The sequence below is a fragment of the Gobius niger genome, assembly GCF_951799975.1.
Source record: "Gobius niger genome assembly, chromosome: 14".
In the NCBI taxonomy this organism is placed as follows: domain Eukaryota; kingdom Metazoa; phylum Chordata; class Actinopteri; order Gobiiformes; family Gobiidae; genus Gobius; species Gobius niger.
Window position 1 is genome coordinate 7,950,119 of NC_136865.1, and position 16,922 is coordinate 7,967,040.

At 42.3% G+C, this 16,922-nt stretch overlaps 1 protein-coding gene across 2 annotated transcripts in view; it reads right to left on the bottom strand.

Annotated features, from left to right (window-relative positions):
* The window catches only part of LOC306974123 (retinoic acid receptor beta-like), a 300,752-nt gene that overhangs the window by 74,545 nt on the left and 209,285 nt on the right, over nucleotides 1-16,922 (bottom strand). Inside the window, exon 1 of one of the 2 annotated variants that reach the window (XM_079571268.1) lies at nucleotides 12,502-13,419. The exons of the other annotated variant lie outside the window; for it this stretch is intronic. Within the exon in view, the coding sequence (XP_079427394.1) occupies nucleotides 12,502-12,658 (157 nt within the window). The 5' untranslated portion in view covers nucleotides 12,659-13,419. Of the gene's footprint in view, nucleotides 1-12,501; nucleotides 13,420-16,922 lie in introns of those variants that run through there. 2 annotated transcript variants of the gene reach the window in all.

The window sequence follows — 16,922 nt, forward strand, 5'->3', positions numbered from 1 at the left end:
CTACTCTTATGAGCCTTTTTACTTCTGTATCCCCATATCACATGAGCAACAGATCACCTTGTTTGAGTTAAAGCTGCACAATAGCCCAGTGGTTAAGACGGCAGGCTGCAACACATTGCCGGTTACAAACAAGTTACGTAATTTACTACCTAGTCCGTATCTCTCTTCATCACTGAAAAGGCCAGCACACACACTGATAAATATAATACACAGTTTATAAAGTCACATTTTAATGAACTAAAACAAAAAACAAAACATCAAAGCTAAGGTGACTCAACTTTTACAACCCTGAATAAAGTATGATGCCAGACCTTTAAGTGGGCATTCAAACTAATATCCTCCAGCTCTACCTAGGTGCTGTATATTTATGTGGAGCTGAAGCGTTGAGGATTTGAGGCATAAGTCTGGCCGGGATTACCCAATATTGTCCCAGTCTGGAGGTGCAAACGCTCCCATGCACTGCTGGAAGGAAATGGTCAAAAGTTCACACAGAGTCCACCAAATGTGATCCAGCCCTGGTACATGTTCACTGTTCACTCGCTCGCCCGGGGGGGGGGAAGGAATAACCGTCGAACCTCATGTCAGGCCAGCTACACACGCTTGAGATCTGCTTTCAATCAAGACGCCTAAACCTTTCTGCGATCTGTCAAAAAGAGCACATGTAGATGGATAGGACAAGCTGTTTTACATTTTACAGGAATACATAAGGGTCCATCAGGATGACATGTACAGGCCTGTAGGGGAGAATTGAGTCTGCTGATTGGGATAGAGAATCACTACAGGACAATAATGAAGTAGTTGGCCAACTGTTTGACAATGGAATTGGAATTCAGCTTTACCGCTCATTGAAAGCATGGTATAACATAGAAATAGCACAGTAACTTGGGATAATGGGGATACTGGGATTGCAGTCCAGTTTCCAGAACATTACAAAGGAAATCCAAGCCATCTTTCCAGTTGCAGTTGTTTTTTTTCCAGGAATCTTTGTGACACACCCTAGCTTTAATACTGAGTTTGAGATAGATTCAATCCTATTACCATGAAATAAAGCTTTCATCTGGAAACAAAGACAACACAATTGAAAAATGTAGACTTAAGTGGGAGCAAAGGAGGTTTCTCAAAATGCATTTCCCCCTACATTCTACAGCAACCACAAACAGCAATGTCTCTTGTCTTGCAATGTTTTTATTTTCCAGACGGTTGTGTTGACATCCATATCCGATAGCTTTGATTATTTAGCGCTAAACACCCCTAAAACAAGGAGAAATTCAAACTATTAACTTGTTAAATCAAAGACTTACAGAGATTTCTTCTAAAAAAACAATCTTATCTACTAAGTCAGCAAAATAAAGCCAGAATTTCCAACCTGGCACTGTCCCGAAATAATAGGCTCACAGTCAATTTTGTTCAGATATGTCGGTAATCTATAAGTTTCAGCATCAACTCCTCTTCCCTCGACTTTAAAATCCAATCAGAAAAATGTCCAAAGTCCAAAGTGTTGGAAATAATCGCGCGCTCCTTCCACTGCATTACTAAGCAGAGCGTCTTAGCTGATGCATGAGACTAAATCTGCTTTGCCTTGACCTAAATTGAGTTGTGAAAATGATTTTTTAATTAGTGAGGCAGCGGAGCCTCAGCCGCAGTAATGAGTTCGTAGTGGGCAGACAGAACAGTACATTTAATATTTAGCGGCGCTTGGCAAACTCTTGAAATGAGACCAAAAATGTGCTTGTCGGCAGAATATGAGTTTTCTGTTGAGTGCTGTGCCGCAAATGATTCGCTCGTGCGCTAAGCTAACTCACACACACAAACACACACGCAAATGGACAGTTTGGCAAGGTTTGTATCTATTTATGAATGTTTTTAGTCTGTTGAATGTTATTATTGTCTATTTGGTTTACGCTTCTGTGGACTCCTGCAAAGGGATGCTGTTCGAAATGAAGCTAAAAACAATGGTAGCTAACGACAAACGTGAAGACAGTTCAATTACGGACAGGGTTAGTACAAGTTGATCAAGGTGCTACGACTAGACCGAGTTGCAGAGTAGAAACACCCAGAGGATTCTTTGAAATGTAAAGTGCAATAAAGTTATTCTCTTGTGGAGAAATCATTCTGGGCCCCGCGCCGCAGTACCGCGCTAGAACCACTGGGGGAATTAGCTACAAATCATGGCTAACCTAAGCACGACAAGCCCGCAAGTCACTGTTATAGTAAAGACCAGAGGTGGAAATCACAAAAGGTAAGTATCGAGTCAAGTCCAAGTCGATTGGTCAAGTCAAGTCAAGTTGAGTCATAGCTTTTGTCTAGTCATGTCAAGTCTTTCTTTAGCCGGCAAGTCATCTCAAGTCGCAAATGTCAGCGTTAAGTCTAATTATTCTTTTCAAAAACGTTTCATCTACTTCTAAAATATAAAGTGCTTTCTCAAGATTTAGCGATTTTGAAAATTTAGGCTAAAATCTAACTTTTTAAAATGTAATGGATTTGTATTTAAAGTCTAATTAATCTTCAAATTGCTACAAAATTTAAAATATGTATATTTTAAGTTTGGAAAATGGAAACAGAGTATTTTAAACATAAGATGCTTTTCCCTGCAATCAGAAAGATAAATATAAAATAATATTTTTAGTTTAGTTGGTTTCAGGCAGTTTTTCTGTCAGTGGTTCCCCTCTGATGCCCCAGCCCCTGTATGCTTGGATTTGCCCCTGCTCAAAGTAGATGCACAGCCTTCAGTCCAGACTAAATGCTGTAACTTTCATGAGAATGCCTTTTTGATTAAACGGCTCCGTCGGGGAGCTGAAAAAGCATGTAGCTAATTACCATATGTACATTTTATGCAGTGAATCCTTATCTTTGAACAGTTCCACTCAAATAAATAATAACAAGTCCCAAAAATTGGGACACAAATCATGTGACCCGAGTCTCCCACCTCTGGTAAAGGCAGATAAATAACCTGATTGGCAACAAAATCAAAATAATACAGCAATGAATGAGACCATCAAGGGTGCTTTTTATTGACTGTTTTTGTTGGTTTTCATTGACGGTGAAGGTAAACGTATTAACACCTCAATACGCAATGTACACAAGCTAACTCAATGCGCCTCACAAAAGATACTTATCTACTGAAATGGTTAATTCGATCTTCTAAAGCGAACGGATTGCTCGCTCTCCTCCGTCCTTCACTTCCCCACTACAATGCGTGCTTCGCTAACGGCCCTTCGTGTCCGCACACTTCACAGACCGAGCACCATTCAGCAGCTGCAGCGCCACATCCGAGCGGAGCGTTTAACTTGGGACATCACTACCTTTTAATGATGCGCTTTTGGTTCGGCCATTTCGAACAAAGCAGTAACACGGCGGCACGTGAACCCTCGGGCGTGCATTGTTTCATATTTCATACCTGAAGGAGGAGGAGCAATGTGTTTGACGCTGCAGTCGCCAAAACAACTTGAACGATGTTTCCATATCTGTCTTTATATGCATGAGAAGGGTTGATGGGTGGAACCAAACGAGGGCTGCCCCGATTCTACGTTTTTGAGTTGAGATCACTCTGAGGGGAAACGGGACACTACGGTTCATGAGATGTTTACTATGGGTCCTAAAACTCATACAATGAATTAACCCATCGTGAGCTTTTATAACCAAGGTCTTTTCATCATCTCTTCAACCACACGTTACCCAAATCTGAAAGCTTCTTGAAAAAAAAGTGACAAAATAGCAACGAAAAATGCAAGGAAACAGTGACAAAAGGAAAAGCAACAATACACAACAAAAAAGTGTTACAAATGCAACAAAAGAGTGATCAAAAACTGATCAAAACTTACAGAAAACTACGAAAAACTAAGAAACTACGACAAAAAGTTTCTAGGTCTTAGCTTTCATAATACGGCATCACACAGGCCTATAGGCTGCAAGCTACAGTTGAGTAGCTTTTAGATTTGGGTAAAGCCGAACTGGAGAAAATGTGCTTGGTTAAGGTAAGAGGTAAGAGGTTCATCTTGGCATCACCACCCCAAACATTTCCAATACAGAGTTCAATTCCTTTTTTGTTTTTTCATCAAAACGGCGTCAATTAGGGATTTTTCAAAACTTTTTTCTTTGACCTAGAAACTTAAAGGGTGTTGACGTCAATACAAAACATGTTCCTAATGACCAGCTCTACACAGAAAACTCTATATTACTGCAGTGGGTAATCAAAGGATGGATTTGGATGAGGACCTATAACCTGTTCAAATCTGATATTCTGCTGACTTTAGTCGACATCGCCATGGAGACGAGCTGGAGACGCACCCACTCCCGGTGAAGCTCACGTTTGTTTGTACATTGATGAGGTATGGCTTTAAGGCGAGGACTAAAACTATTGCTTAACATTACTGATATTTAAAATAAAATTATTGCAAGTTTTCTGTCATTTTAATTCTCTTCAGTGACGAAATCTAAATAATGGATAAACCTGGATTTCAATGTAAGGTTTTATTTTATTGGCATATTAGTAACACAAACATTTTCAGAGGGGATTTTGGATCTTGTTTTGCCTAGTTTTTTGGGGTTCAAAGCTGAATAAATCAGGCTGGGATTTAGATATTTAAAAAAAAATCCCTCAGAATAAAACTTCAACATCTTGTTAAGCCCAGGACTGGAAAGTTTGGAGCCCGTAGGAGCGACTAATGGCTTCTCACGGACAAAAATTGATATAATAAGAAGCACCGTAAGCTTTGTCGAACTCTGACATGAAAACTAAGATGTTAATGGAGGAAACTCGCTAAAAATCTCCACTTTCGACCACTGCGTGAACAATCAATACTTTCACTTGCCGGGAACAATAGGGAGAGACATGCAGCAAATTACAGCTGCCACGAAAATGAAATCTTGGACACTGAAGTCATAAAAGTGCCTGTAGTCTCAACCTACTCTTTTAACATGATTAAGTGCCCAAAATATGACCCCAAACCCCACCGCTGACCTTTTGCCGTCTCCGGCTTCCTCTCTCCTCGGGACGCCCCCCCTGGCTTCTTCCTGTCCTTGACCACGCCCCCCCTTCTCTCCCTCCTCTCCAAACTCTCCCGCGATTGGCCGGCGTCCCTCTGCGGGGCCCAGTGAAATGCCACGTTCTTCTTGGTGTACGTATGGGCCGTCCTCTTGGGTCCTAATTAGCCGCGTTGACACTGACCGCCGCCGCACTTCCCCTCCGCGCTTCCGATGTTAATTTTCGAGTGATCAAGGCGGCGCGTTAGGCTGATTAACCGCTGCTTTGTGCCTGACGGGGGGGGCCAGGCTTTGAAAACCGACGGCAAAAACAAATGGCTTTACATTAAACGCATGGCGGTTTCCTGTGTTTGTCTCTATATCCCCTTCATCTGTGCCCCAAAGCAAGTCCGCGCACTGGGTTTGTAATCATCAGCATGTTTAAGTGCCGTAATCAAAGTCTCCATGTTATAAATGCTGTAGGGTGTTAAAGTCCATACGTATTGATGGTATGGTGCAAGAATCAGAGCGGTATTTATCGCTGAGGGGGATGTCTTTAAGCAGATTTGAGGCGGTGTCAAAGAAAAGTTGAATTTTATAAACTCTTTACAGGATTCCAGAGTCACATCAGTTTGGGTTCAGTCATGTAAAAAATATATAATATTTGAACAGACACGTCAAACCAGCGGCCTGTGGGCCAAATCCGTCCAACAAGACCATTTCTGCTGGGCCGTGAGATGATTTCTTATACATTTAGGTCATACCGCCTTTACGATGCCCAATCCCGTCAGACCAGGGAAGCTAAGCAGGGAAGGGCCTGGTCGGTACTTGGATGGGAGACCGTTTGGTAACACCAGGAAGCCTAGCGAATGTTGTGTGTGAGTGAGTGAGTGAGTGGTTGGTGGTGGTCGGTGGGGCCGATGGCGCAGACTGGTTGCCTCGCTTCCGTCAGTCTACCCCAGGGCAGCTGTGGCTACAATAGTAGCTTACCACCACCGGGTATGGAGTGAATGAATAATGCAATGTAAAGCGTCTTTGAGTGTCCAGAAAAGCGCTATATAAAACCAATGCATTATTTATCACTTGGACTCACTGATGATTCCTGTGTCGGGGGGAAAGATTGCTCAGAATGTATGAACCTAACAGACACAGTTTGGGTGGGACTTTAAAGGAACAGGCCACCGTTTTTCCATACTGAAAAATGTTCCAACCTGAGCATAGACGAGTTGATATGCAACTGTCTGGTCTTTGTGCGTGCCCTCAGTCACGCAAAACAACCAAAGATGTTGTTTGCATTTGGCCTCTTCCAATGTATTCCCATAGCTCCAAATGGGGGTGAAGTTGGAAGCTACCACGCCCTTCCACGGGCACGCACAAAGACCAGACAGGTACGCATCAACTCGTCTAAGCTCAGGTAAGAACATATCTCAATATGGAAAAACGGTGGCCTGTTCCTTTAACGTGTCTATTTCGATTCATTCATTACAAAGATTTTAATGCGTTAATATTTTTAATGCAATTAATCGTATTTCCCCCGATTTCCCCCCCAAACTGGAACTCCCGCGCCGGAAACTTTCTATTTGTGTGTTTCAGGTACGCCCGTATATCTGACGCAAATCTGCCCACAAGAGCAGTGGACGGAGACGCATCACTTTTGTTTTAAAAACATCCTGATGGGACGTCAGACAGCTGAACTGCTGTGTGCAGGTTGTGCAAAAAAGAGTTGTCCTTCCACCGCAGTTACTCAAGTCTAAAATACCATCTCAATGTAAAACATGTTGGTGCAAACACAGAGACGTCCTCGATGCTAATGTTAGCATTCAGCCACGCCCACTCTGAGCCACAATGACCCTAACCCTTGTCAGTATAAGAAATGGCACTTTGATTTTTGTTTACTGCAATTATTAAACACTTAAAGGTGCAGTTTAATGGCCCTTTTGCTTTATTTATGTTTTGCTTTTATATAAATGTGGCATTATTATTACTGTTTAATGACCTCTACAAGTTACATGAGTGATCAGAGTTTCTAAAACCCTTTGCCTCTGTTACTTGAATAACTATACAAATTAACAATAATATATGTTGTTGAACTCATGTTTCTATCTAATTATTGAATAATTTAGGTGCAAAAAAAATGTAGTTTTTGGTTTTTGATTAAAATGCGATTAATTGCGATTAATTAAAAAAATTGAATCGTGTCCCACCACTACAAAAAACACAAGTGTCTCAGAGCTTTTGGCCTACAAGTTGTTCATTCTAACTCAGAAGAACAACAAAGTATTTTAGATCAAATAATATATAGCAGTAATTATTTACTCTTGTCTGTTTCATCGTCATCAGCTGAACTCAAAAGTGATACAACACGGACAAAACAGTGACGTATGTTTGTGAATTACAAGTGTGAAATCAATAGTAAGTGCACGGTAAGTTACAGAACAAAACTTAATAAAGATAAGATGATAAAGCATTCAAGCATTCATAAACCTGATTATTATAGGGGGAAAGTTGTTACTGTGGCAATAAAAACAGTTCTAAAACGGCAGTAAAATCACATTTACAGTGAGTTATTTAGCGATAACTTTATGAACTGTTTTCGGCTCTCCTTATTTTTCTTTCTCTTTTTGGCCGCTTTGTTTTCACGAGCCCAGTGTGTTTGTGTAACTCCACCGTAAAGCGAACACAAGTGCTGCTGATATCGTTGAACAATTGTGCAATGCTCCAATGACTCGGTGAACCGCAGCACTCTGAACATTAGCCGGGTGCACTAAGGACGCTGGTGTTTATCACTGTTATTTGATTATACAAATGAAGAAATCAGGCCACACTCCGTCCACTGGGACCACGGCTCTGGCAAGGAATACGAAATGTGGCCCAACACCAGGGTTTTGTTCATTTCACATGGTACGTTTTTGTTTCATTTTAAAATCTTTACTTAAAGAGACACTGACGTCCCGCTGGAGAAGTCCTTTAGGCTTTACTAAAAAAAGAGATTTCTAAATGTTAAGTTTGTAGTTATTTTCAGTCACAAAAGCTTTTGGACATTATCTAACAGTGACCCAGCCGCTTTTCTCTGATTCTTTTAAGCTAATCTAAGTCTCCGGACAGTGTTTGCTAGCAGCAGCTCCAACGACACGATTTCAAAGATAACAAATGAACTAAAATCACTTCCTTATTAGGCTATTAGCTCTCTGTTTGACTAATGTGTGCCCTTACGGAGCGGTGATCCCTCTCCGCTGTATCACGTTACCGGACACCGCCGCGGGTCAGAGGTCACGGCTAGCTCCGCACTTTCGCTGCGGCTGATAAGGGCCACTTGTGACTGCGCGCCCTTGAGCAAACACTTCCCGAGGAGCGCGGCTTTATCAGATGACACTAAATCACAGCGGCAGGCGAGCGCTCAAAACAAACAGTGCGAGGACCCGAAAATGTCACTTTTTTTGCACAGGAATGGGACGAAGATGGCATTAGAATTAAAATGCATTTTGTATTGAAGTCTTACTTGTTTGGTGGGCCGGGATTGGGGGCTCTCTGACCCCCGAACCCCAACTTTGGGAACCACTGACCTACCCAAACACATGGAGAATATCTATTTTATTCGATCATGTTGCTTCTAGCTCTCCCTCCCCCTCCTTTATTTAGACAATAAGCAGCGTGAAATGGGCAAGACAGGACAAAGACATCCAACTCTTAAACCAACACTCATTTCGACATTCTTGACTCGCTTTATAGCCGGATAATAAGTGCGATATCGGCGCAAATAAAAACAAATGTTCAGCGCAAGTTCAACCGTCCTGGGTCTTTGGCAGGAGCCTGTTAGCGCTGCTGGGTAAACATGTGTGTCGCGTTCGTCTGGAGGCTCGAGCGCCTATCCATCAGCCCGACGGAGCGGACACGGAGGAGATTTATGGCTCTTTGAGGCGGAGCCGAATCTCCGGGAATCCGTCCGTTTTCAAAGAGCCGCTCTATACGGACCGGGTCATTTTTAAGCAGATTTTTGCTTTAAAACGCTATCTTAAAGCTATTGTTTGGGTTTGTTTGTGCATGGAGCGGGATTGTTCTCGCTTGAATAGCCGTGATAGGATTGATTCCGGGAAAGTTTCGAAACGGGCTCATAAACGTGTCTCTGAGTGAAGAAGTGGGAATTTTGAAAACGCGTTGAAGAAATAAGGAATATAACAAAAGTAATGTGGTATTAACCCTCTTAGCCCACACCTGAACCACCCTGAGCACATTTTCTCCAGTCTGGCTTTACCCAAATCTAAAAGGTTCTTGGAAAAAAAGCATCAAAATAGCGACGAAGACGTAAGGATGAAAACGTAACAAAAATGTGACAAAAAAAATTGTCAAAAGAGTGGCAAAAACATGACAGAAAAGCAACAATAACCAAATAAAAAAAGTGACAAAAACATGACAAAAAGGCAAATAAAAAAAACAAAAGAAAGGCAAAAACGTGCCAGAAAAGCAACAACAACACAAGAAAAAAGCAACTAAAGAGCAACAAACAGTGACAAAAACGTGCCAAAAAAACCTGGAAAATCAGTTTTGTAGACCATAGCTTTCAAATGAGGCACTACACTGTTGCTCTGCAGTAGAGGATTTTGGATTTGGGTAAAGCCGAACTGGAGAAATTGCGCTCAGTAAAGGCAGGAGGTAAGAGGTTGAGAAATCAAATTGAAGCATCTAGATACGAGGGGGAAAACATAATGTCCCTCTGTCGTACCCGATATATGTATGTGTGTGTGTGTGTGTGTTTGTTTAACTGGTAAGTGGGGTGTGCGGGGTGCGTGGGGGCTGCTGTGGGTGTCATTTATCTAAATCAGTGTCAGGGCGAGTGGTCGTGACTCGCCCCCGTCGCCTCGTGTCACGTCACGGGTGAAAAAAGGACACGCCCCCACGGCTAAAGCGCTCCTGAACCCGAACGTAAGATCAAAAATGGCCAATTGATAAAACCTGACTTATTTTGCAAAACTCATTTTTTATTTGCTAATATATATTTTATATGTCTATTCATGAATTAAAAAAAAAAAACATCAGTAAAAACAACAAAGACAAATATTTCAAATGTCTGAATTTTAAATGTAATAGCTTTGGTGTGTGTTTTTTCAATTACTAATTTGATATGACGAATGACAATAATTTCACATTTCTAATAATTTAATTCTAATTTTGTCAAACCTATTTCATGGGACATTTTAAAAATATTTTCGGTTGTACAAAAAAAATTAAGGAATATTAAGTCACGTTTTTAAAGCGCTATTAGCCGCTAGCTTCAGACTCATTATTTAATCTATCTATTATAAATGCTCAGATTTTTAAATTTTTCACACATTTGTAGTGGCTCATCTGCAAAATCATGACCAAGGTTTTATTTTATTTTATTTTTCAAAATAAGCAGCTCACGCCTGATACATGTGGCTATAAGTCGGTTTTATTCCATTTTGAATTTCTGCCCCTTTTTCCGACTGGCCGAAATAGCTGGTCATGATTATAGTTCTAAATGTCCAGTCAAAGCAGCAGCACATTTATAAATCCGCGTAATGCCGTCTTGCTGGCCGATGAACAAAGGAAAGATTCTGCAAATAATGTATAGAAGCTACTTGTTTAAATAGAAAACTGAAACAAGCGGTTAAACTAAAATAATCCAAAGATACATAGCAAACTTTCATTACATGCAATGCTACTTTCCCCATTTTTACACTCTCTAAAGATACGTTTTTACATGACTGCTACTCATACTATTACTGCTACTACTTTACATCACTCATTTAGATGTAGATTCATTCAAGGCAGGAACAAAATAGACAACATTTAACCCCGAAATATGTCAACAGTTAAGACAATTAGATGCTACTTTGACTACTACTCCTACTATACTACTACTACACACTTCCTGCATCCACGTACATGCTGCAACATGGAACCATTTTTCAGGACTCATCAAAACACAATCACGTGCATCTAATCATCGACTTCAAACCCCCCAAAAAATCAACCTGTTTCACTGAAGTGCGATTCCAAAGTACTCCAGAACGCAATCGTTTTTCCCAAATACATTTTCAAAAATTGCCCTCAAGCAAAAAAATATATAAAAATAACATTGGTCCAAATTTCTTTTATGAGGAGATAATGTCAGCAATATCGGATTCATGTTTTCTCGGTGTTTTCAGGGCAGCCACTTTCTCCCTCCCTCGCCCTTCAAGTCGGCCCCGTGAGCGGAAGAATGGGATCACTTTCTTAAGATGTGTTCTCAGCAAAACAACTGACACTTGCCACGTCAAACCAAGACTCGAGGACACATAACAATAGAGCAAGTTCGCCTCTAAACTGCAGCGATGTGACCTCTTAACCCGAGCCTGAACCGAGCACGTTTTCACCAGTTTGGCATCACCCAAATCGGGAAAAAAGAAAGTGGCAAAATAGCAACGGAAACGAGGATGAAAATACAACAAAAAAAGAGCAACAAAAGAGTAACAAAAACGTCCCGGAAGAGCAACAATAGCACAATGAAAAAGCGCCCAAATCACGCCTAAAAAGTGACAAAAACATGACGCAAAAGCGGCAAAAAGCGACGGGAAAAAAAGTGATGAAGAAAGCAACAAAAAGTGACACAAACAAGACGATAAAACCCCTCCGGTCGAAAAGCTTTTAGATTTGCGTAAAGCTGAACTGGAGAAAATGCGCTTGGTTAAAAACTGCTTTCCTTGGAGCAAAGATGCAATTCAAAATCGACAAAATGATAGACCTCCAGACCTCATCGGAGCTCAACATGAAGCCAATTGGAAACAACTTACAACTTACTGCATAGCTTCTCATTTGGGTTTCGGCACAATATTTAACACGTGCAGAAGGATGACATCTAGTCGAAGGCAGCCCTTAAGAGACAACTTTTACATTTCTCCAAGAGCCTGATGTTTGGGTTCATTTACAACACTGTCAAGAGGGAGAGCGTGCCTTGTACTTTCTCCGCCGTGTCCCAAAGTCAATCCTAACTTTCCAAAAATGTCCCAATTCTTCGCAGGGATGAGTTTTGGAGCAACTTTCAGGGAGCACTGTCGGCAAAACAACAACAATCGAGCTGTAGTTCACGGCAGATGAAGGAAGTCACTTTTATATTCTTACTAGAGAAGGATCTGGTTCAGGGTGTTTAGATATATCACTAATTACCAATAGTTTGAGAAGGCAATTGCTATTTTAAGAAAAGGAAGAAAGGATAGGGTCATTTTTTCATCCTCACACTTTATGATAAATTGTGATAAAGTGAATTGCACAATTCCATAAGCATGTCTTCTATGCAAATACTAACCACTGAAACTAATTCAAAGTATGGGTTTTGGGAAAGAAGTTGCCATAGCAACAAAAAGTCACAAAAAGTCAAAGTCAAGCCCTATGTCATCCATCACTCGGAGCAACGACGCCAAACCAAACCAAACCAAACCACCAGCAGCAGCAGCGGTTAAAAGTTACAAGTGCGTGCATGTGCGTGTGTGTGTGTGTGTGTGTGTGTGGAGAGAGAAAAGGAGGAGGGGGGGGGGGACCCACAGTGCGCGCTCCGCCGGTGCTGCCACTCTCTGTGCGCCAGTCCGCTGATACAAGCCTTCAGCGCCTTCTCCTGCAGCATGCACGAGGACGGGCTGGCCGTGTAGAAGTCCAGCATCTGTCCGGGACTCACCGCCAGCACGTCCATGCAGTCGAACATGTCCAAAATGGAGGGAGGGGGGGAAAGGGGGAGGAAAAGTGAAAAAAAAAAAAAGAATCCCAAAACAAAGCAAACTCTTCGCTTCGTGCGGCAATTCGTCTTCACAATCGTACGACACGGAACAACTCCATCAAAACTCCTGCGTCTTCTCCTGCCCGTGCGACTGCTGCTGCTGCTGCTGCTGCTGCTGCTGCTTCTCCCCCCTCCTCTTTCTCCCCCTCGCTCATTCACCTATTGGCAAAGCAAAAAAAAAAAAAAAAAATCCTCTACTCGTCCCGTGCAGGAATTATGATTTTTTGTGTTCTGGTCGCTAGGAGAGGCGTAGTAGTGTCCATGTCCCGCGTAACGCTCTTCTACGGGACCTCTCCATAATAACAACAAGCCTGGGGAGAGAGAGAGAGAGCGTGACTGTGTGTCTCTGTCCCGGGCTGCGCTGACAGCAGGGAAAGCCTCTCTCTTCTGTCCACACACACGCGCACTCCCACGAAAAAAATGACAAAAATCTAAACGGATCGGCGACTAAAGGCACGGGAGCGATGACGAGCCCGCGCTGCGTTCCGCTGCGCGCCGCATTTCCCAACTAGTTTCGCAGCGCGCGCGCGGAGGAATGAAAGATTGAATTGCCTAATATATGCGAGTGAACTTTGCGTGAACCCTTCCGAGGCTGCTGACCTTCAAGTGACCCAGGCGGGCTGACATCACCGCGGCTCTGCAGCGCGGAGCCAGGCGGAGAGGAGAAGCGCAGGCACAGGGCGGCGAGGAGGAGCGCATATATATTTATATACACGAACAAGTTTGATTTTTAAACGAGATAGATGCGTAAAAGAAAGGCGACCGCGGAGAAAGCGGTGCGTAAAGGCGATAGTGGGAGATTTACGCGCAGCTTGGAGAAGTCCTCCCCAACAGAGCGGGATTTATGTGAGAGCACCTCACCTGACGCACAGCGAAGACGTTACAAAGTTAAAGAAGGATGTTTTACGCGCAGTGTGAACATTCTCTCCAGATTTGTATTTTTATTAAAGGTATGTTGGATATTTGTGTAAACATTTTATAAACACAACTACACGTGTCTCAAGATCTATAGATATTAAAGAAAGTCAAATGAAGAGTTTATTTCTGTTCTATTATTAAGATTCAAGTTTAGACCTGTTGACTTTCAGTTGTTTTATTAATGAATGAAACATTCTTGGAACAAAAAAAAAAAAAAAGCTGGTACGCTTTCACTCAGCACTTTGTACAAAAACATGCCACTCCTTAAAAACTGTCTCCCGACTAAAGGATGACGATGAAAAGGGCAGAGAGAAAAGCATATTGAGCAACAGGACCGGAGAGTCTTACGAAACAGAAGTGCAGTTTGTGTTCGATATAATTATCTCACCACTGGGGGAGTTTACAGTCGTGCGTTCCAAAATTTAAGCCATACAAACAACTCTTTAAACAAAAGAATTTGAAGGCCAGGTCTTTAGTCTTCATGTCAATACCTTTTTCCCCATCGGGTCATTGCAATTCATTCACAAATAGGTCAAATGAAAGATGTGCATTTTGTTATGTGTCAAAAAACAACAACAACGTATAGCTGTTTTTGAACCTCCATCTAATTATGTAGCTTTTTTTTCTACTCAAGAGCCAGCAAAGCGAGTTGTTCATCTTTATTTATCAGAAGATTATCCAAATGTTAGTAACAAGAAAGATTAAACGTCATTTAAACGTTGAACAAATCCATTTGATTTTTCATGAGAGCATCAAAAAGTACAAAGACGAGCCTGAGAACACAGTAAAGTGGCACTTGTGCATGTTGGCTGTTTCAATAGGATCCTGAAAGTATCATTATTGTCAAGTTCAGCTTTACCCATGTCCTATAGGCCATGTAACGCCTCATTTGAAAGCTAAGACCTACGAAACTCATCTAAATGGATATTCTTTCCTCACGTTGTCGTCACTTGTTTGTCATTGTTTTCCCATTGCTTTTTAGTTGGGTTTTCAACACATTTTTGCCACATTTTCATCACTTTTTGTTGTTTTTTTGTGTCTTTTTTCTCACTTTTTTGTTGCTTTTTTTGTTTGTTTGTTTTGTTGCATTTTCATCCTTGTTTTTGTCTAATTTTTGTCACTATTTTCACACTTTTTTTTTTCAAGAAGCTTTTTAGATTCTTGAAAAGCCAAACTGGGAGAATATTTGCTCGGTTCAGGTGGGGGTTAAGAGGTTTTAAAAAATGAGTCTGGACAAAATGAACCAACAAGTGAAGGGACTTTAAGATCTGCGTAATGAGCTCTTTCTCGTCATGAGTAAGTCCGTCATGTGCCGCGGCGACACCGACGGGCTGCTAAACACACGCACACGCTCTCCAGGCCATCTCATCAGTGTCCATGCATTTATATAACACCAGAGGATCAGCCAGCATTAGGTTCATGGCTCGCATTTGGACGAGTGTAGGCGAGAGCGGGGATGGGACGTTCTACTGCAGGAATCCACAGGTTTGACGGGGAGAATTATCTCTCAAAAGTGACCAAAATGGGGTCCCCAGGCCAAAAATGTAAGTTCTTAGATTTGTAAGGATTATCTAAAGTTGATTTGGCATTGAGAAGACAATCGCTGGGATACCAAAGCAGTACCTCCTCCTGAAGTAGAATAAGATTAGGCTACTGTGTCTGATCTTTTTTTGGCAAAGCTTGATTTCATTCATCCCTTCTCACGGGACAGAGGTGAAAAGGAGATGTGAAGGCTGGAACAAAGAAGGTTGTAAGTGGAAAAAAAAGAAGGTACTCCTATTTGTATGGATGACACGATTGGGTACAAGAAATGAAACGCAGGCGTACCAACTTTTATTAAAGGAAAAAAACAAACGCACCCCCTGAGCGTCCCGAACAGACGTCATGTTTGCACTGAAAGCTGTGAAGAAGGAGCTCTTTCTAACCTACTCTGGACACGTCTGTTCTTTTTTTCTTACCTAATGCTAATGTCATGGTGAAAATGCGCGTTTGGCTACGACAAGAAGTGCTGTCATATTCAACCCTCCTAAAGAAGAGGCCACTCGCCAGAAGTTGGGATTTCTTTCCGGGATTCAGCGACTATCAGCCAAAATAGGGTTTTTCTGTAACTGTCACTTCACTGATGGATGCTTGGTGAACCTTCGCCAGAATCAAAGTGGATTCACTCTAATAACCAGCGATGATGGAGCGGCCAGAGCGACAGGCCACCGTTTTTCCATCCTGAGATATGTTGATGCGTACCTGTCTGGTCTTTGGTCTTTCCCGTGGAAGAGCGTGGTTGCTTCCAACTTCACCCCCGTTTGGAGCTATAGGAATACAGAGGCCAAATGCTAACAACATCTTTGGTCGTTTTGCGTGACTGAGGGCACGCACAAAGACCAGACAGGTACGCATCAACTCATCTAAGCTCAGGCAAGAACATATCTCAGTCTGTAAAAATGGTGGCCTGTTCCTTTAATGAATTGGTTATATAAATAATGAAAAATAACCCATGATCTTACAAACTGTTGTTGAATGACTATTAAATAAGTTGAAATCATGGTCAAAATAATTCATTTTAACAGACTCTGGGAAATCTTTTATGATTTTTCCAGCACATACATATTAAAAGAAATGCCAAGCCTGGAAAAGCTCGTGACTCACTGAAAATGGTTCCCACTTTGCCAGTTGAAAACCACTGATATAAACCAGAAATGTGGGGTCTGGAGTGTTTGAAGTGCTTTAATCGATGTTTAGATCTTTAAAGTCTCATCCCATTGCGCTCAAAATCATCTTGGTGGGGGCAGAGGGTCCCCGATTTGGCTCCCGGGCCTGACGTTGCCTACCCTTAGTATAGAAGACATAATTATATCCAGGTAGCCTCCCTCTTGGGTCTCATCGGGACACGCTGTCCCCGTGTGCAGTGATGGACGCGGGTTGGACACGTCAGGTATACCCACTCAGCCCTCATGTATTTTGCATAGTGCCCTCAGCGGAGAAACTGAAGCCTGCGGACCCCCCCCTTATGCCAACCAGCTGACCCCCTACAGCGGCGCGGTGTAACCAAAGTCAGGTAATGCATCCACCTCCCAAAATCCACCTGTAATTAGAAGGTGATAATGAAGCCATCCATCAAGATAAGCCGCTTTCTGGCATCATTGCTCCGCCGTACTCCACGCCCCCCCTCCCTCTCGCGGCCCCCGCTGCCAGGACCCACTGGGCTGTGACAGCGCGTGGACCAGATGATCAGTTAATAAGGCTGGGATAAAGGCAGACAGCTCCCCCCTCGGACACC